The 20,224-nt window shown below is 45.2% G+C and overlaps 1 protein-coding gene across 5 annotated transcripts in view; it reads right to left on the bottom strand.

The window, feature by feature from the left end:
* The window catches only part of LOC307200597 (uncharacterized protein), a 112,752-nt gene that overhangs the window by 14,998 nt on the left and 77,530 nt on the right, over nt 1–20,224 (bottom strand). For 4 of the 5 annotated variants that reach the window (XM_079949176.1, XM_079949177.1, XM_079949179.1 and 1 more), the window contains 14 exons: nt 19,243–19,356; nt 16,070–16,129; nt 14,860–14,964; nt 12,963–13,025; nt 11,941–12,045; nt 10,803–10,874; nt 10,277–10,381; nt 9,085–9,153; nt 7,283–7,387; nt 6,314–6,382; nt 4,314–4,418; nt 3,020–3,088; nt 2,628–2,729; nt 1,691–1,753 (listed from right to left, as the gene is read on the bottom strand). In XM_079949176.1, coding sequence (XP_079805302.1) covers nt 1,691–1,753; nt 2,628–2,729; nt 3,020–3,088; nt 4,314–4,418; nt 6,314–6,382; nt 7,283–7,387; nt 9,085–9,153; nt 10,277–10,381; nt 10,803–10,874; nt 11,941–12,045; nt 12,963–13,025; nt 14,860–14,964; nt 16,070–16,129; nt 19,243–19,356 — 1,206 coding nt within the window. The remainder of the gene's footprint in view (nt 1–1,690; nt 1,754–2,627; nt 2,730–3,019; nt 3,089–4,313; nt 4,419–6,313; nt 6,383–7,282; nt 7,388–9,084; nt 9,154–10,276; nt 10,382–10,802; nt 10,875–11,940; nt 12,046–12,962; nt 13,026–14,859; nt 14,965–16,069; nt 16,130–19,242; nt 19,357–20,224) is intronic. The other variant, XM_079949178.1, reaches the window with a different exon arrangement.

Below are 20,224 nucleotides of genomic sequence, written 5' to 3'. Positions count from 1 at the left end.
TTATTCCTTTTCCCAGCTTCAGCAGCTTTGACTAGCATAGTTAGGAGATAAGATGGCCAGATGCAAGAGGGCTCCTGGGCCTTTAATAGTCACACAAAAGTGGGAAATTCAACAGGTATAGCTTGTGTGGCAAGTCCCCTCCCCCATGTGAAATGAAGACACTGGACACATTATTTAAGGTTAATGGGCATAAAAAGGCCACAACTTTATTGATTACAGAATTGAAAGGTATTGGCCTTAGGCATTGGCTCCTATCGACTACCCGGCATGGAGACCGGGAAGGGTTATCCACAAGCCGTGGGAGTCCTGTTGAAATATGCCAACTAGGATCCCACGGGTGTCACCGCTCGGGGGCGTGCTGGAGGCCCTTACCTCCCTAGGTTTCGGACAAGGCAATGCCCCCCGGAGTCCTCTACTGGACTACCCTTTCCATTGGGGGAAGGTGATGGCGCTTCCTTCCCCCCCCATTCATTTGCATAACAATTAACCCCTGCCAATGCCTAACCGCCAATACCGTGGAAGTTGTGACGTTTGCTACGAGGTAGGCGAAAAAACCAAAAGGCTGAGAGTGCGCCAAATTGGAAAAATTCCTACCAGGCCCCTTGCGGTGACCAACCAGAGTCCATAGCAAGGTCATAGCTAGCTAAGCCTAAGGGTGGGTGGGATGGGAAAACCGCTCAGCTGGAAAGGGGAAAGAGGGCGGTCCCCGGGCGTGCCTGGCCTTAAGTAGGCTAGGCCACGCCTCCCCAGCCCGCCGATTGGTGGGCCGAGTCGAAGGCACGCCCGGGGATTCCCTGGATCTCGCGGGGGCAAAAGGCCAGCCCCCGCGTGTGTGGGAGGGGGTAGCCCGCAACCCCCTCTCCTCCCAAGCTCGGAAATGGCTTTGCCACACAAATTGCACCTGCCCAAATGCCATTCTCAGCACATCTTTTAAAGGTGCAGGAAGGGGCCCAGTCCTCTTTTGCATCTGTCCACCCCACTGAGAGGAAAAACAGAGGCAATACAATGTGTCAGTGGATGCTTTCTGTTCTGCCTTCCTTGAAATGCCTGCAGTCCTCATGAAGATTGAAAACGGGGCTTTACATCGCCCCACTCTGCCCAGGTTTGATTCTTCTTATCATGCCTGTGGTTTCCAGTAAGGGAAAATCCTCCCTGGTCCACAGAGCGAGTGGCATCAATGAACATGCAACATACTCAGGGCTGTCTTAAGCATATGCGGTGCTGAGGTGAAAAGATCTGCCCAACGCGCCTCCCCCCCAGGTTGCCCAGTCCCAGGCATGCAGGAGGGAGGAGCCAGCCGGCCGCCTCAGAGTCTCATTGGCTCGGTCGCCCCCGAATTTGCGGCGCAGAGCCACCTGCAGCAGAAGAGCCCGCTGCGGCGCTCTGACCGATGGGTGGGCTCTTCCCTGGACTCAACTCTCAGCCCCGGACTCTCAGCCTGGCGCCCCTGAGAGCCTGGCGCCTGGGTGCCCCACACCCCTAGTGCCTATGGGTAAGACGGCCCTGAACGTACTCTGGCTAGAAGGAAGAGAAGTGGCGATAAGGAGTCATGGCACCATAACTGGGAAGAAGAACGCTTGGGGTCAAGGCAGACCCACCTTAAGGGCCTGGGTGGGTTAAAAAGCTTGCAAGTCTTAATCTGGAAGATAACCACTGCCTCTCCATTTTCCATGTGAAGGTGAAAACTTACCCTGAATACTGGGGAGGTCTTGAATGGCCCACATGAAGTCTTTCATATTCACAGTACCATCCTCTGTAAGGCAAAAAGATTAATTGGGATGGGGAAGAGAGACCCATGCTGATGCTTCCCCCACCACATCCCTGGATGAATTCTTATATTGATTCATATGCTGTCGGTACCTCGGTTTTCGAGCGTCTCAGAAGCCGAACGTTTTGGTTTTCAAACACCAAAAACCCAGAAGTAATTGCTTACATCTTGGAAAGCTTTTTGGAAGTTGAATGGCTTCTGCTACATGTTTTTCTCCATTGACTTTGGAGAACGGCCTCTGTGCTTTGGTTGTCGAACGTTTCGGAAGTAAAACGGTCTTCCGGAATGGATTACGTTCGACGACCAAGGTACCACTGTATTTCTAACCCTGGAAGATGAAAGCAGTTGTGAGAAAATATGGGAGAATTGCAATTTGATGGTGATGCTGACAACATGGGGACCTTCCATAAATGTCCATGAAGGAGAAAAGGCAGTTACACATGAAAAGCACCCTGAAAGCATCCTAACTGCAAGGATGTGGCTGATTATTCCACCCCCCATCCCTGGCTTTATGTAGTCCCCACCCCGCAAAAATTCAAAGCACCCTCCCTGAGTTGCTTTTCCAAGCATGGGAGAAAGAGATGACGTTGATATATTTTCCCCCTGAGGGTGAAAAGCAACCCAGGGAGGAGAATTTTGAGTTGAAAAAAATGAACAGGGGGAAAGGGCTATAGTCCAGCCTCCCTCCCTTCTGCCATACCGATTCACAGCCTGCTCCTGGCTGCTTTGGGTTACCAAAGTTAAAAAGAACGTGAACATGGAATATGTATGTAGCTTGAGTATCAGGTGCGAAGCATTGGTGGCTGTGAGGACTTTCCAGGGACATGATCCAATGGTGAACCCAGTGATGCATACTCACTATTGATTGTCCTTTTGATAGCCTCCTGAACTTCCATCTGAGTTAAGCGAAGCCCCATAGCACCCAGGATAGAATCCAGTTTGCTGACATCAACCATTTTGCCTTGAACAGAAGGGGAAGGAACGCTCAGTAGCAATTCATATCCATCACTTCCATTGTGTAAAGTTAATTCCAGATATTTCCCATGTTATTCACGAAACGTAGTTTGGTCCAAAGGCTCCTCCCTTCCCCCATTTTGAGGCTCCAGAATGTCAGAAGAGCGCTATAGTTATTTATGAATTATTTGTCGTCATGAACCATGTGCACAGAATAAAGATCGGTGTTTTTAATAATAATTTCTTAACCCAACTGCATTGTAACCACCCCTCTTTCAATATTACGGTTCAGCTCACCAGTCTGCTGGCTTGACAAGACCGAATGCACCCCTCTCTTAAATGTTTCCACATCCACTGTCCCATCCGCTGCAAGGAACAAAAAGAAGTTGTGAACGAGACGCAAAAGTGTTAAGTAGCTCAGAAGGTGGCAGTAGCGGGAGCCAGAATAGCAGTTTCACTATTGGTTTGGCACAGAGACAGCTCTCAAGCTCAACTCACCTTCTTAACATGCCAACATGAGGGGCACAAATTGGGCCAAAAATTCTTCTCCTCCCCCAGTGGCACATGCATTAGTCCTAAAATCTTAATATCTATCTTTGGGTTTCCCAAACTTGGGTCTCCAGCTGTTTTTGGACTACAATTCCCATTCATCTCTGACCACCGATCCTACTAGCTAAGGATGATGGGAGTTGTAGTCCAAAAACAGCTGGAGACCCACGTTTCGGAAACCCTGACCTATCTGAATAAACAACAAGTGAAAATGCCAATGCATAATTTAAAAAATGACCCTAAGAATAATCAGTTTAAAAAGCCAACAAAAACCCCAAGAGACCAAAGCAGAGAGGGCAGGGATCAAGCAACTGGCAGGGTCTTGAGTTGCAACCCTCTGAGGAACTTTGCAACCCCCACATGTTACCAGCTATGGGGCAAGAACGATCTGTGGTAGGAGTGGCATCAGTAGCAACACTGACTCTTCTATTTGGAACGCTGACTCTTCTATTTCTTATTTTTTCCTTCCCAAAAGGCTCCATGCTGACCAGGGAGAGGCAAGGAAGTCCTCTACCCCATATTGTGACTTAGCATAAGTGAAGATCAACTACTCTGCCACTATGAATAAAAATCGGTGCTTCTGTATATTTTTCATAGTCTTTACCTGGGAGTGGGGAACCTGTGCCCCCTCTATCAGCTCTAGCCACCATGACCAATGGTCAGAGATGATGAGCCTTGCAGCCGAAGTACATCTAAGTAACATGACTTCACTCCTGTTTCAGAGTGGTGTCCTTCACGTTTTGTGTCACCCATGTGCCTGCCCAGAAGCCACTGTTAGCCATTGTCGTTTTTGTACGTGATGCTTAAACTATATGTAATGCAGATTTTGAAGGATGCACCCACAGCTATTTTTGGTTGTCCCCTCAGGTTCATTTTGCCATGTGCCTTTGAGCGGTGGCTGCAGCACAAGTAATTTGACTGTTCCCCCAACCTTTCATAAACAAAACTGATCAGAAGAGTTGCCTTGCTTGTCTAGCACTCAGCAGCAGCCAGATATAAAGAATCAAAGAAACCAACCAACCAAAGAATCAAAGAAACCAACCGTCAATTGGAGTACATTTCAATGCCTCATACAGCTGCTTGTTGGTTAACTGGATACCCATTTCATCCAAGACTTCCTCCAAGTTTTCGATAGCAACCCTTTTCTCTGCAAAAGAGGCGACAGTGTTGGCAACAACCTTTTGTCGAACGCCCAAAGAATTGTGCAAAACGTGCTCAAGATCACAACACTGTCCTCGCCGTGCAATGCTCTCCTCAAAAGGGTTGAGATTTTGTGAGTGTCCCATATATTGTAATAATAATAATAATAATAATAATAATAATAATAATTTATACCCCACCCATCTGGCTGAGTTTCCCCAGCCACTCTGGGGGCTCCCAATCAAGTGCTAAAAACAGTACAGCATTAAATATTAAAAACTTCCCTGAACAGGGCTGCCTTCAGATGTCTTTTAAAGATAGAATAGCTGCTTATTTCCTTCACATCTGAAGGGAGGGTGTTCCACAGGGCGGGCGCCACTACTGAGAAGGCCCTCTGTCTGGTTCCCTGTAACCTCACTTCTTGAAATGAGGGAACCGCCAGAAGGCCCTTGGCGATGGATCTCAGTGTCCGGGCTGAACGATGGGGGTGGAGATGCTCCTTCAGGTATACAGGACCGAGGCCATTTAGGGGTTTAAAGGTCAGCACCAACACTTTGAATTGTGCTCGGAAACGTACTGGGAGCCAATGCAGATCTCTCAGGACTGGTGTTCTGTGGTCCCGGCGGGTCCACAGGTTAACTGCTCAGAGGGTGCACATGAAGTGCCCTGCCTAAAAACTTACCTTGAGGGACAGCATGGGAATGCAGCAGAGGACCTCTGCAGGACCTGGCAGACAATCTTTTCCTGCCAGGAACCAGAATTACCAGGTCCAAAATCCCCAGCAGGAAACTAACACTATGTGCATCATTTCTACCAGGGAGAAAGCCCCACAAAGGTCAAGGTGGGACTTCTCCCTGGCAGAAATGATGTGCATAGTGTCCGTTTCCCCCCAGGGATTCTGGGGCTGCTAGTCACAGAATTCTAGAATTCTAGAATCATGGTCCAACCCTCTTCTCAACACAGGAAATCCAGAGCTAGAGCTGTCCAGAAGCCTCTGCTTAAAGACTTCCACCAAGAGAGAAATGAATGAAGGGGCAAAGAGAGACAAGACGAAGGAGCCTCAATTTGCTAGGTAGGTAAGGTAAAGGACCCCCGGACAGTTAAATCCAGTCAAAGGTGAACATGTGGTTTTGGCGTTCATCTCGCTTTCAGGCCGAGGGAAGCGGCGTTTGTCCAGGCAGATTTCCAGATCATGTGGCCAGCATGACTAAACCGCTTCTGGCGCAATGAAACACCATGACAGAAACCAGAGTGCATGGAAATGCTGTTTACCTTCCCACCGCAATGGTACCTATTTATCTACTTGCACTGGCGTGCTTTTGAACTGCTAGGTTGGCAGGAGCTGGGACAGAGCAATAGGAGCTCACCCCGTCGTGGGGATTTGAACCACCAACCTTCTGATTGGCAAGCCCAAGAGGCTCGGTGGTTTAGACCACAGCGCCACCCGCATCCCATGCTGGGGAAGTACCTAGGGGAAGAGAAGGCTTCGGGAACTATGGGAAGACAGGGACCTTTAGTCCTCGCAACTGTCTCATTGGGGCAACATCTACTGCAGAGTTACTGGGCTCATTAGACCTGATCTGTTTTGTTTCTTTGAATAGTTAACTTCACTGGCACCTTGCGAGTTATTACTCACCTGTCCCTGACAATGATTGTATTCATTTTTCCACAAGTCTACAATTTCACATCTGCAATACATTTGCGACCAGTTTCCACATGCCTTTGAACTGCTTGGAATCAACTCTACTGAGCAGAACTATGTCTAGGGTGATATGAAAACTGTGCCACATATAGAGTCCGCAAATAGAACAGTAACCTATTGGTATGTCCAGACCACCCCACCCCCACACACCTCAAACAATGGATTTGTTAGTGTGATTGGTTTTAAGGCTCTCAACTTACTGGTTGATGACAACCCTCGGAGCGCTTGGATTTCTTTGAGACATTCACTGAGGTTTACAGTTCCATCCTCTGTAATGTAGAGAAAAAGAAACAGCAATAGACTGGTCCCATAGCCACTGTCATCATTTAAATCACTGCCCCTGAAAACATTACAGACCCTTTGGGTGGTCAAGAACATGGCAGCATGGCTGTTGTCCAGGACTGGCCACTGGAGAACATTACACTGCTTTTTGAAAGAGGTTCATTGGTTACCAGCCAGCATTTAGGCTAAAAATTCACTGTTCTTGAAATATACTCAGAGTCGAGAGTGGATTTCATGCTCTGTATTCAGCTCATAGTGGTGAGGAGGAATGGAAGTTTCCCCAAGGTATCTGCTTTATATACATTATTTACACAATGGGCTGCACGTGATTGGCTAATTCCAGAATTCTCCTGTAGGCCAATCAGGTTGTGGATTCACTCCCATCTGGAGCTGGATTGGGTGGCTCCTGCAGACCAATCATACTGCTGTATTGTTCTAGGACAAATCAGACTGCTGCATTCTGAATCCTATTGTTCTAGGACCAATCATACTGCTGCATTTTGGATCCTATTGTTCTAGGACCAGTCAGACTGCTCCATTTTGGATCCTATTCAACTCAGTACATAACAGTTCTGAGGCTAACCTTTAGTGTACACATCAGAGGACATGTGTACTCTTGTTTGTGATTTAAGACCAGATGTGCAAATCTGCCTCCTAGCATAGGAAGATTAAACCCTACAATGGAAAAAGTACTTAATGGTTGGGCGCTAATTGCCTTGCGAGTATTTTTATAGGTTCAGTTCTCTCAGAATGAAACCCCACAGTCTGAGCATCAGATATTCTGCATATTGTTTTGTATGTTATAGGGTTGCTTTATTTGTTGTTTAGCTGCTTTGGGCACCACTGTATGGAAAGTAGGGATAAGCATTTGAATAATAAATACTGACCATTCACATCCACATTCGCTAAGACTTCCTGGAGCTCTTTGTCACTCAAAAAGAAGCCCTTGCGGGCCAGAATGGATCCAAGATCCAGAACAGAAATTTCTTCTTCTGGAGGGCAAAAGGGGAATGGAGTCAGCGAGGGGATGGATAGACAAGAGAACACTCAAATTCACATAACACTAAAACCACGGTTTGTTTAACAAACCACAAGATAATCCTGAGTTGTTGCACAGATTATCAAACAAACAGTGGCTTATTTCTCCAGTCTTTGCTTTGTTTTCTAGTTTTACCAAAGGGGTTGTAGACTCCGAAGCAGCACAAACGCAGGACGAAAGGGAGAAACACATTCCATTAACCCTTCTCACAGCTATTTAATAGTTTTCTGGGTTGTTATGGCCTGTATAGATTGTTTTTTAGCCGTTTCTTCTTCCTGCTCCCCTCTATAGGAATCAACTCTTTCACTTTAACCTTTCTCTTTCCAAATAGCGCTACCTTCATATCCTTTCTTTTCTTTCTTTTTACCCAAATTTATCAAAATACAAAAAGGAGGGATCATGATTAGAAGTGGAGGGAAGGGAAGATTATTTAAGCCTTTCCCTGCACACTGATTCCAGTGAAAATCCCTCCCGCCACAGGATATTAATTTGGACAACAGATGTCTAGAAGCAGAATTACTTTCCACACGTAGTTTAAATCAGAACAGCAAAGATGGAGTGCTACTAAAGCATCCATGTCCAGAAGCATTCTTCCAGAGTGGCATTTAGATCTCTATATTGTGGCTCTTCCCTACTAAATGAGAACCCAGTTATTCACTGGGTTTGCACATATTGTAACTCTAAACTATGGTTTATTAAACCACAGTTTAGCTTTGTGCATGAACTCTGCCCTGCAACTTAACTATGCCTTGTTTATTGTCAGCAAATCTTAAACCATAGTTAAAACAAAAGCAAAGATAAATTCAGAGCAGTTTTTTCCAATATAGCAAAAGGGAGCAGATCACATTTTGGAAGGATAACAAATAAGCCGATAATTGTGCGATATCAGCCTAGATTCTATGTGAACAGGGCCAGATTTAGGTTTGATGAGGCCCTAAGCTACTGAAGGTAATGGGGCCCTTTATATGTTCAGCTGTCCTTTGTCAACAACAAATTGTTGCTTTTTTTGTGTTGAATATATGCTATATGGTAATTTATGGACCTAATAGGTATCTAAAGCCATTTGCACATGCAGAATGTAGGCACCCTATACATAGAAATGAGCAAACCAGTGATATTTTAGGGAGCAGGCTAGCAGGTGGGGCCCATTACTTACATCATAGGAGCCTACACAACACTAAACACTTTTGCTCTATGTAGGTTTTATTTTATTGGTTTTTTATCTTATATTTTGGAAATGTACATAGTTTTTTGCCCTTTAAGATTTTTTTGGGGGCCCCCAAGAGAGTGGGACCCTAAGCTACAGCTTGTTTAGCTTATACGTAAATCCAGCACTGTATGTGAAGCACAACCAGAGGGGTGGAAGGTGACAATAGGACCTAGAGATGTTACAGTGTCTTCAAGTCTACATGAGTGTAGGTTTTGCGGCAAAATCAGAAGACAAAAATAAATAAAAATTGATGTTTTATTGTGTGCCTTACACAGTTGTTCCCGTCCAGAACGACATGCAAGACTCATGAGCTAAACACTGATATTTTACAGGATCTCAAAATTCTGACTCCAAACACATGGAGCACAAAAAGCAAACATTTTTCTGTGGTGTGGCCCTTCCCCTCTCACAGTGCATTCTCAAACATCTTATTGACTCACCGCTCTGGCGATGTTGCTGGCTCTTTCTCACCTGTTTCATAAATTCTTCCAGGTTCACTTTCCCTTCAGCTGATGGAAAAAGATCTCAGAATCAGAAGGAGACCTCGCTCCCCAAGGAGGCTCCCAACAGGGGCAGATAATAGGGTGCCCTGAGCGAAAACAAAATTTGCCCCACCCCCTCTAAATCTTTATTATTTTCGCAATAATTCCTTTTGGCACGCAGTCGCTTTTTATGGATTTTCTCAGTAGGTATCTGTACACATTTTTTTTATTATGATTATGATTATTTTGTGCCCCCTCAGCTTGGCGCCCTGGGGGGGGGGAACCACTTGCACTGCCCTAAATCCAGCATCACTCCAAATTTAAATGGAGACCAGCAAACATGTTGGGAGAGAGGTCCATCAATCAGGAAATCTCAGTTCCAGTCCTTGTGGGTTCAGATAAAAAGTTGAAAGCACCAACTTAAATTCCAACATATCTACAATTTTTTAAAAAAGAAGAAAGCCCCAGTAAATAGTCAACTATTCACCTTCCCCTAAGAAAGTAAAGGGGCATGATGAATTTACAGGCCTAGAGTTTATTTCTCTAGCTGCCGGGATATGTTCCCTGAAGTGTATGCAAATTCCCTCTTTGCATATGTATTTGTATTGTGCTTCAAATGATATTCTGTATTTTTCAAAACTGCCATAGTTACGAGAAACTGATTCCTCCACATTCTAGGCCCCCTCCTTAGTACCTACTCCTCTAGCACAGGGATAAACTCTGGCTTGTGAGCCAATCTTAGCCCACTGGGGAGTCCAAGCTGGCCCCTGAGGCCACCTCCCCCAAAAAACACCATACCCACCTCTCCATCAGCTGAAGGAGGCGATGGCAGGGTTCAGTCCTGCTGGAGTCTGCTTTGCCAGCGCACTCTAAGCCAGTAGGATGGAACCCTTCACTCCTTTGCTGGCGAGCAGCTGTTGGGTTCAATCCTGCAGGGTGCCGCTTTGCCAGCACGTTCCTTGTGAGGAATGCAGTGGTGAAGCAGAACTCTCACCAGCGCATTCCCTGCACATTTTCATTACTATGCCTCTGTTACAGAACCCTCGACTTTCAGATTGTGGGGTTTGTCCGGGGCGGGATGCCAGACCACCCGAGCTTGCAAATTATCTCGGCCGTTTCACAGAACTCCTTTCCTGAAGCCCATACTCACCATCCACCGGGGCATTTTTTAATGCTTCCTGGAACTCTTCTTCTGCGAGTTGGATGCCTTCAATGGCCAGAACGTTGCCTAGGTCCTGAACGTCCACCATTTCTCCTGCAATTGGGTGCAGAACAGATTGGAATGGCATGGGGTACAGATCCTACATACATCAGTCACAGAAAGATATTAGCAAGCCGGCTGGTAACCTCTGTTCTGTTGCAGATCCCCTGTGTACAGAGGAAAACTCTGGGCATTTTTTTAAAAAATTAAAAAATGCTTTAGTGTACCGTATTTTGATTGTTACTCTTTCACTACACTTAAGCCATTATAGGAATGGTTTGAAATGCAAAAAAAAAAAAAAAAAAAAAAACCTTCTGGGATGGTGCAGAGGAGCAGGAAAAGAGACAGATGAGCAAGCAGTGGGCAGGGTGTCCTACAGTGGGGAGAAATTGCCTGCCCATTTCTGAAGAGAAATAAGGAGATGCCGCCATATTTAAAATGTCCATTTCAAACCTTCCCCCTCAGTTCAACTCACCTTCATGCGTGGGAGATGGCTGCATCAGACGGACGCCCTCCACGACTTCCTTCGAGCTCAGGCTGTCATCAGCTGCAAACAACATGGCCGCCCACATAGGGCTTAAGGTCATGAGAGTTGCCTCACTCTTATGGCAGTACATTCTTCGGTTCACGTTCTTAGCCAAAACATTTTAGCTCAGGTTTCTGGAGAGGACGATTTACATGGTGTGGGAGCAGCGCTTCCCCCCCTTCTTTTTTTTAAGCCGGAACTTGCCAGAACTCAGTTCTGGCACCTCTCAGGTGGGCGCCATTGTTCATGGTGAGTTCCGGCTCCTTTCCCCACCCAGAAAAATAGCACTAGTTGCGAGTGAAATAAGAACGAGGAGTGCTACTGAGTGAGTTTGAAGGCTCATCTTGTCCACAAGCAAGGAAATGAGTGCCGCAGCAACACTCTGCTCACTTGTGATTTCCCGGCAACTGGAGGTAGAACGTAACTGTTTTGACTAGTTGCCATCTATAGTCTTTTTTATTATTTATTTATTTATTTATTTATTTATTTATTTATTTTCTCAAATCCTTTTTTTTTTTATTCACATAATATACATTCTTTACAGCAAACAACTCCAAAATAAGCAGACAACTCCAAAAAAAAAAAAAAAATCACATGTAACAAAACCATAAGTCGCATGTTTTCATTTACACTGATCTCCTCTCCGATACTTTTACTTGATATTTCTTACTGCTTGCTGCTTTCCTTATAGAATCTTTATAAAAAATCTATAGTCTTATCCTCCATGAATATGTCTAATGCTTTTTCAAAGCCAGTCCAGGTTGGCGGCCATCACCCTATCTCATGGAAAGTTTTAAGTGGCAGGAAAAATTGCTTCCGAGTCACGATAGTTTGATACACCACCTTGTTATATTTTCTTTGAAAGTGTGGTTTAGAACCATTTAAACCAACAGAGAAACAAAGCCCGTTATGTGCCTGTTTCGCTCCCAAACAATTCTTAGCTCTCTAGGCACAGGGGATGATTTTTTTTTTTTTTGGGGGGGGGAGTGCATTAAATGCAATTCCTGATACACACATCTTTGCTGATGGACATTTCTCCAAAATGTAGGCCCTAAATGCACTGTAAACCTCCTCACATACAGCTTACCACCAGTACTGCTGCCTGTTAAATCTTTCTTCCCTTGTTCTTCGGAAAGGAGGCTGCTTTTCTGCTCTGAGGTGGGACTCAAGCTATCACTCTCAGCCGCGATCCCTTGGTTCAATTAGCAGGAATTAGTCTGATGCAATGATCCATGTTCTGTACTTTCCCAGGCTATACTATTGCACTAGAACAGGCTTGTAAAAAATAACTTAACCAGGTGCCCCTCCGGTGAATAAGAATTGACCTGGGTGACTAGACAAGAACATCAACTATTTTTTTGGACACAAAAGACTAACATGGGGGCAATGGGGGGTAGGGGTTGAGCTGGTAAGTTGTGGACTTTTGTGAACAACAATCATTTAAAGTACTTTTAAAGCACATCCGCTCCATTCCACCCAAATCCTGGGAGCTGTAGTTTACCCCTTCCCTCGCAGAGCTACAATTCCCAGTACCCTTCAGTTCCTAGGATTCTTTGATGAGATAAAGGAAACGGGACCCCTGACCATTAGGTCCATTCATGGCCGACTCTGGGGTTGCGGCGCTCATCTCGCTTTATTGGCTGAGGGAGCCGGCGTACAGCTTCCGGGTCATATAGCCAGCATGACTAAGCCGCTTCTGGCGAGCCAGAGCAGCACACGGAAACACTGTTTACCTTCCTGCCGGAGTGGTACCTATTAATCTACTTGCACTGGCGTACTTTCGAACTGCTAGGTTGGCAGGAGCAGGGACCAAGCAACTGGAGCTCACCCCATCACGGGGATTCGAACCACCAACCATCTGATCGGCAAGTCCTAGGCTCTGTGGTTTAACCCACAGTGCCACCCACATCCTCTTTGATGAGATAGCATGTGCTTTAATATAAGGTGTGCACACAGCCTCACTTGCGAGGCTAAGCCAGGGAGGCAATTCTTACGTTCTATTACAAAATTGTTAATCTTGTGCCTTAGGTGCTCGGAGCTGTACAGAAAAATGTTCATTATCCTCCAGCCCACCATCATTAAAAAGCCCCAGAGACTCATCTTCTGTACCTGCTTTCAGCTGCACATTCTTCACCCCCTCCATGAACTCATTCAGGTTAACTTTGCCATCATCTGGAAGACAAGATGGGGGAAGAGGACGGCTCAACTGGACGGGGAAGCAGAAGTACAATTATTTTGCAAAGGGCATTGCTAGGAGCTGAACGGAATGCAAATAAACTGCACAATCTGCATCTGGGCAGGCAAGACAGAGATGCAGCAGGGAGGAGACAGAGAAGTGAGAGATTGCCTACTGAGTGGAGGAGAGGTAAGGCATACTTGACACATGCATATTCTTGATATACGTGTATGTCAGAGCTGCCCCTAGGTCCCAGCTCACAGAGGACCAACGTGAGGCTGTCGTTATGTACAAAAGTCTTTATTGAGGTTCAGTTTCCATTTCAAAGCCGCAGCGCGCAGCTCTACGTCTTAAACCCTAGACCGGCGAAGTCCCGTCTGAATCTCCTCCCCTCTGACACCAGTTTAAGATCCTAGCCCTGCTCCACCTTTTCCGCTGCTTTCTCCTCCTCTGGGTCCTCCTGCCCGCTGGGGCATCCCCCTTTCTGGACTCTTCTGACGCTGAGTCACTTAACTCCTCCCCCTGCCTCCGGCGGGCTTTAGGACCCGGTTCCCAATCCTCATTCTCTGCTGTCCCGCGCTCCTGTACATTTGAACTTGCCTCTTGACCTTCCTCCTGACCGTTACACTACTTCTGTCACTGCTTCCCTCTTCCGGGATACTGGCCGGATCTGACCTCCCCTCCGTTGTCTGACTCTCCGATGGCGGTGTGGTCAGCCCTGCCTTATCTTCTCTCCCTGGTGGGGAATGCACTGGCCCCGATCCTTGGGACTCTTCCCCCCCACTCTGCTCTGGTGGGGAAGCTGGTCCTGATTTCCAGCTACTGCTCTGGGAGTCCCTGCTGCCCCCTTGCTCCTGGGGCGTTCCCCTTGGGAACCCCCTACCCCTGGCCACTGGCGCCCCCTTCTGTGAATCTTCCGATTCGCTGGAGAGGCTCATGGAATCCCTCGGTCCACTGTCCTCTTCTCCTACGCTCCCCTCGGATTCTTCCCCTTCGCTCTCCATCTCCTCTCTTCCCTGTGCCTCTGCTCCTGAGCCCCTGACAGTGTATCATAAGATATAACAGAAATTTCAAGATCTGGGATGGGATATTTCTCAAGTACAAATGACCCATGATGCTCCATTGCCTGCATCCCCCCCTCCCCAGCATGCTTTATCACAGAGGCAGCTGTCTTGGGCTGAGGACCAATGGGACATGCTTAACCCTTCCGCCTTCCACCATTCCCCATTTAATATTGCCTGCTTATGTGTTACAGTTCAATCTGGTGTGGGGGGAAGATGCAGGTACCTGTATATTTTCCTTCATCGGGTGAAAAGTAGCTGGGGGAAGTTTGAGGAGGAAGTAGGTCAGAGTGGGGAATGCTAAGAAGCCCTAACCCCTCTGAAACTCAAAACCTCCCTAGGGCTGCTTTTCATTACAGTGGTACCTCTGGTTACGTACTTAATTCGTACCGGAGGTATGTTCTTAACCTGAAACTGTTCTTAACCTGAAGCACCACTTTAGCTAATGGGAGCTCCCGCTGCTACTGCGCTATTTCTGTTCTCATCCTAAAGCAAAATTCTTAACCCGAGGTATTATTTCTGGGTTAGCGGAGTCTGTAATCTGAAGCGTCTGTAACCCGAGGTCCCACTGTATTGCTTTTAAACAGGGGGAGAAATGTTAATTATTCGTCTTAAACAGCTGTACTGAGTGTTATGTGGGCCTCAGCCAGAGTTTGTGAGATCACCCAAAGTAGCTGAAAGGGGAATGTGCATTTTCTTCCTGAACTGGATACTCTTAATCTGTTTTACTTTCAAGAGGGGTGGGAGAGCAAGCGCGTTAAAGACTCACCATCCACAGTTGTAGATTTCAGAGCTTCTTGGAGCTCATCGTCTCTTAGCTGAATGCTCATGGTGGCCAGAATAGCATTCAGGTTATCGACAGGAACTCGATCCTCTAAAAGAGAAATGATAAATGTGGAAACATTTACAGGGCCTTGGAATTCCCTGCTTGGTTAACAAAGCTTCGAACGCTGCCCACGCAATAAACACAAATTCAGAAAATTAGAAATCTGTATCACGAAGAATAGAATTCCATGAGCTGCGTGAAGTGCCCAAATGTATGCATTTTTTCTTGTACGGCATGGTGCAGAGTTAAAACTGCTAGCACGTTTTGCAAAGCTAAGCAGGGTCTAGGATGGTTTCAAAGTTGGATGGGGGACCGCATGTTGACATTCCTGCATTGTGGATGATTGTTCCAGATGATCCTCACGGTCACTTCCAACTCTGCAATTCTATGATTCTATTTATTGTGCACTCTTTGCTGATTTGCATAATGTCTTCTGGTTTTACAGAACATGGGGGTACAAGGAGCCATGCAGAACATTGATGTCCCTCTCTATGACCCCCTAGAAATCTTATTCAGCTGCTTTCTGAAATGTCCGCATCTGGTAGCCATCTTCAAATATCTCAAGGGCCATCACATGGAAGAGGGAACAAGCTTGTTTTCTCCTGCTCTGGAGAGTAGGAATCAAAGCAATGGATTCAAGTTACAAGAAAGGAGACTGCAACTAAACATCATGAAATATGTTATGACGGTAAGAGCTGTTCAGCAGCAAAATGATCTCCCTTGGGAGGTTGTGGACTCTCCTTCCTTGGAGGTTTTTTTAAGCAGAGGTTGGGTGGCCATCTGTCATGGATGCTTTAGCTGAGATTCCTGCATTGCCGGGGGTTGGACTAGATGACCCTTGGGGTCCCTTCTATGATTGGCCACCCAGTGTTGACCCAAAAGGGCCTGAGAGACTCCGCTTTTTACAAGCATCCCTTTGGGAAGCCTCTCTTACCACATTCTGCACCCCTATGGAATCACAGAATGAAACCAGTCTTGTGCGCAGGTGTGCTTTGTCCATGGAACATTTATCCCATCTGCTTCGACGCTGGTCTGTTCCTCATCATCTAAAGCCTGCCTGGGGCTTTATGCCCTGTCAGAAAACAAGTGCTCTCTTCAAATGCTTCCAGTTTAATTTAACAAACTTCTAATCCAACCAACGCAACCCACTTACCCTCAGCTTGGTTCTTGACTACACTCGCCATCAATTCACTCATGTTCACCTTCCCATGTTCTGCAAGGACAAAATACTGAGAGATAAGACAATCTGCAATGCAGAAAGTGGCCAAACAGAAGTGTATGTGTTGAAATTCTCATACGCAAATAAAAATTGCTATATTTCAGAATCCGTCATGATTATGACCCTGGTCCAACACAGTGATGATTCAATGGCCTATGCTACTGATGCAGATCCCAGATATTACATGCCCTAGTCTGAGAGGCAGGAGTTTGCTAATTTCCATGAGAAACAGAGAGGACAAACTCAGCGACAGACCTGGATCTTTAAGACAGTGGCTCTTGACTGCTCACATCGGCAGCCTCTACCTGAAGACATTCTCCTCATCTGTGAACCCTCACCTATGATGAAAGAGTCACTGGGAAACTTGCCGGTGATGTCAGAATGCCAGATTCTAACCAGAACACTCCTGCTTGACCTTTCACTGAGAAGTAAGTTCTGTCCATCTCCACAGAGATCGGCCCACAGTTAAAGCTGTCACACTCTGTGTTAGAGGCACATGTAATAATAACAACAATAATAATTTTTTATTTATACCCCACCCTTCCTGGTTCAGAAAACCAGGCTCAGGGTGGCTAACAACAAATTTAAAACACTTAATTGATACAACAGAAAACAGTATAAAATACAGTATAAAACGTGAATAACAATAAATTCAGAATTCAAAAATCAATTTAGGGGGAAAATCCATCCAATAAACATTAGATGATCACCAGGGCTAGCTGGCTAAATTAGTCCTATTTGGACCAGCAAGGAGACCAGGGGAGAATTAGCTGTGGGATCCCAGAGTGGGTAATCTTCATAAAAAGGGGAGGGGGAGGGAAGGAAGAGGAAGAAAAGATCAGGCTAACAGGTCGGAGCGAAACAGTACAAACTTAAAGCCTTTGCAGATGACCTAGTTTTGACTTTACAGGAGCCAGAATCTAGTACGAAAAGGGCATTACAACTGATTCAAGAGTTTGGTCGGGTGGCGGGATTTAAATTAAATAAACAAAAAACTAAGGTACTGGAAAAAAAATTGACAACTTCAGAGTCAGAAAGGTTTCAGAAAGAGACAGACTTAAATGTGGTGAAAAAAGTAAAATATCTAGGGGTGAACATAACAGCAAAAAATCTGAGTCTATTTAAGGATAATTATGAAAAGTGTTGGTTAGAAATCAAGAGGGACTTAGAAAGTTGGTCAAGATTGAAACTTTCCTTGTTGGGCCGAATTGCTGCTATAAAAATGAATGTATTGCCAAGGATGCTGTTTCTTTTTCAGACTTTACAGATTGTGGACAAAATGGAGTGTTTCGGGAGGTGGCAAAGAGATATTTCTAAATTTGTCTGGCAGGGCAAAAAGTCCAGAATTAAGTTTAAAATATTAACTGATGCTAAAGAAAGAGGGGGGGTTGCCCTGCCAGACTTAAGGTTGTACTATGAATCAGCAGCTTTCTGCTGGCTGAAAGATTGGCTGCTTCTTGAAAACGCTGATGTCTTAGACTTGGAAGGATTTAACAATGCTTTTGGTTGGCATGCATATTTGTGGTATGACAAGGTTAAGATTCATAAGAATTTCAAGAACCATATTGTCAGGAAAGCAGTGTTTAATGTCTGGACAAAATATAAAGACTTATTAGAAAACAAGACCCCGAGGTAGTTATCACCTATGGAAGCTAAAGCAGTGAAAAGACCCAATATGGAGGTCAAATGGCCAAAGTATTGGGAAATATTAGAAAGAGATGGAGACAATTGGAGATTGCAGAGTATGGAGAAATTAAAAGATAAAGTGCGAGATTGGTTACATTACGCTCAGATTAAAGAGGCTTTTAAATTGGATAAAAAGTTAGGATTCCAGGTGGAAAAATCGAAATTGGAAACAGAACTGTTAGAACCTAAGACCAAATTACTTTCAAGAATGTATAACTTGCTGCTGAGGTGGAATACACAGGATGAAACGGTCAAATCAGCTATGATAAAGTGGGCACAGGACATTGGGTATAATATCATGTTTGCTGACTGGGAAAAGTTATGGACCACCGGTATGAAGTTTACGGCATGTAATGCCTTGAAAGAAAATATTATGAAAATGATATATAGGTGGTACATGACCCCAGTCAAGCTGGCAAAAATATATCATTTGTCCGATAATAAATGTTGGAAATGTAAGGAAACTGAAGGAACGTTCTTTCACCTCTGGTGGACTTGCCCTAAGGTGAAGGCCTTCTGGGAAATGATATATAATGAGTTGAAAAAGGTATTTAAGTATACCTTTCCCAAGAAACCAGAGGCCTTCCTTCTGGGCATTGTGGGCCAGAGGGTGTTAAAGAATGATCGAACATTATTTATGTATGCAACAACAGCAGCAAGGATACTCGTCGCTAAATATTGGAAAACTCAAGATTTGCCCACGCTGGAAGAATGGCAGATGCAATTGATGGACTATATGGAGCTTGCAGAAATGACCGGCAGAATCCAAGACCTGGGAGAGGAAGCCGTGGAAGAGGATTGGAAGAAATTTAAGGATTATCTACAAAAACATTGTAAACTATATGAGTGCTAGGAAGGATGACAGATTTGACTAACAGGGCCCATTAAGTTAGTTGATAGTATTATGAGAATGAGTGAATTTCATGAGAAAAATAGATATTTAAGACTTAGATAAAAATCTTCAAAATTAGGGACAAAATATTGGAAATGTGTTCAATAAGAATTGAAATAAGGTGATAAGTTGCTGGCTAAAGCATTATAAATTTGGAACGCAGGAGCGTGAGATGTGAGGAAGTCCAAAGGATGAAGAAAAGATGTTAAATTTTATGCTTGTTTTTTCTTATGTTTACTTTCTGTTTATTCTGTCTTTTCTCTATTGTATCAACAAAACTTTTAATAAAAATTATTATAAAAAAAAAAGAAAAGATCAGGCTAAGTTCAAATTGAAGGCCAGGCGGAATACCAGTGTACCAGTGGGTTGTGATGTTTCTCGCAGCCTCTGGGACCAGTTTGCTGAGGGTGACCTCCCAAGAGCTGAGGGACTTTTTGAGGAGAAAGATTCAGTGTCTGAGTAGAACATAGGCAAACCAAAAAACAAAAAAACCCACCCTGCCTGAGATCAGGGAACAAGGTTCACTCACCATTCACAGTCACATACTTCAAGGCTTCTTGGAGTTGCTCTTTGGTTAAGTGGATCCCTAAGTTGGACAAAACGGAATCTACCTCTTCCATAGCAACCATATCCCCTTGGTCACCTAGTCAGGGGAAACAATGAAGCAAAGGCCAGACTTTCAGAAGTTGGTGGGAAATCCACAAGGCCTTGCCAAAAAAAGGTCAAGCTTCTGCAAAACCCAAGAAGTTAACCTAACAGTGTAATATAAGACTGCAGGGTCAGATCAAAGTTCTACCTAGTCCAGCACTCTGTTTTCCACAATGGTCAGACAGCACCTCTGGGAAGTTCACAAGTAGGTCTTTACGGCCATAGGGACATTATTACGAGCCAGACTAAAGGCCTGTCGAATCCAGCATCTAGTCTAACCGCCTGTGATGCAGGAATCTCAGCTAAAGCATTCATGATATCCAGCCTCTGCCTAAAAACCTCCAAGGCTTCTGAGAAGTCCATCCGTGGGGCACAAAGGCAACAGCCTTGCTCCACTGTAGACCTAGCAACTAGTCTTCAGTGGCATACTTATTACCTCTGAACCTGAAGGTTTCATTTAGCTGTTGTGGCCAATTGCCATGCGAGAATATGCCCTCCCTCCAGGGCCAGCCCAAGACATTTTGGCAGCTGAGGCAAAACACAAAATGGCGCCTCTCCTCCAGGGAAGAAGGGGTGAGTGAAGATCTACATCGGGAACAAGGGGGAAGGAATCAAATCAAGGGAGGGGGGAATCAAATAACCTATTTTTAACCTGTTTGTATTGGAAAAAGTTGGTCTTAGTCCATGTTATTCACAATGTGCTTAAGTGCTATGCTTTACCTAGTATAGGGAACAGGCTGAGCCAGTTAAAGGGTTGTTCAGAGGAGACAGCCAGAGGAAAAAGATATATTCATTTGGTGATGGTTGTGAGAAAAGAGATGGGGTTGGTTGGTTTGCTTGCCTCCCCTTCATTCAAACAGTAC

The sequence above is a fragment of the Podarcis cretensis genome (assembly GCF_951804945.1).
Source record: "Podarcis cretensis genome assembly, chromosome: 13".
Taxonomy (NCBI): Eukaryota; Metazoa; Chordata; class Lepidosauria; order Squamata; family Lacertidae; genus Podarcis; species Podarcis cretensis.
This window is presented reverse-complemented; position numbering and strand designations above follow the sequence as displayed.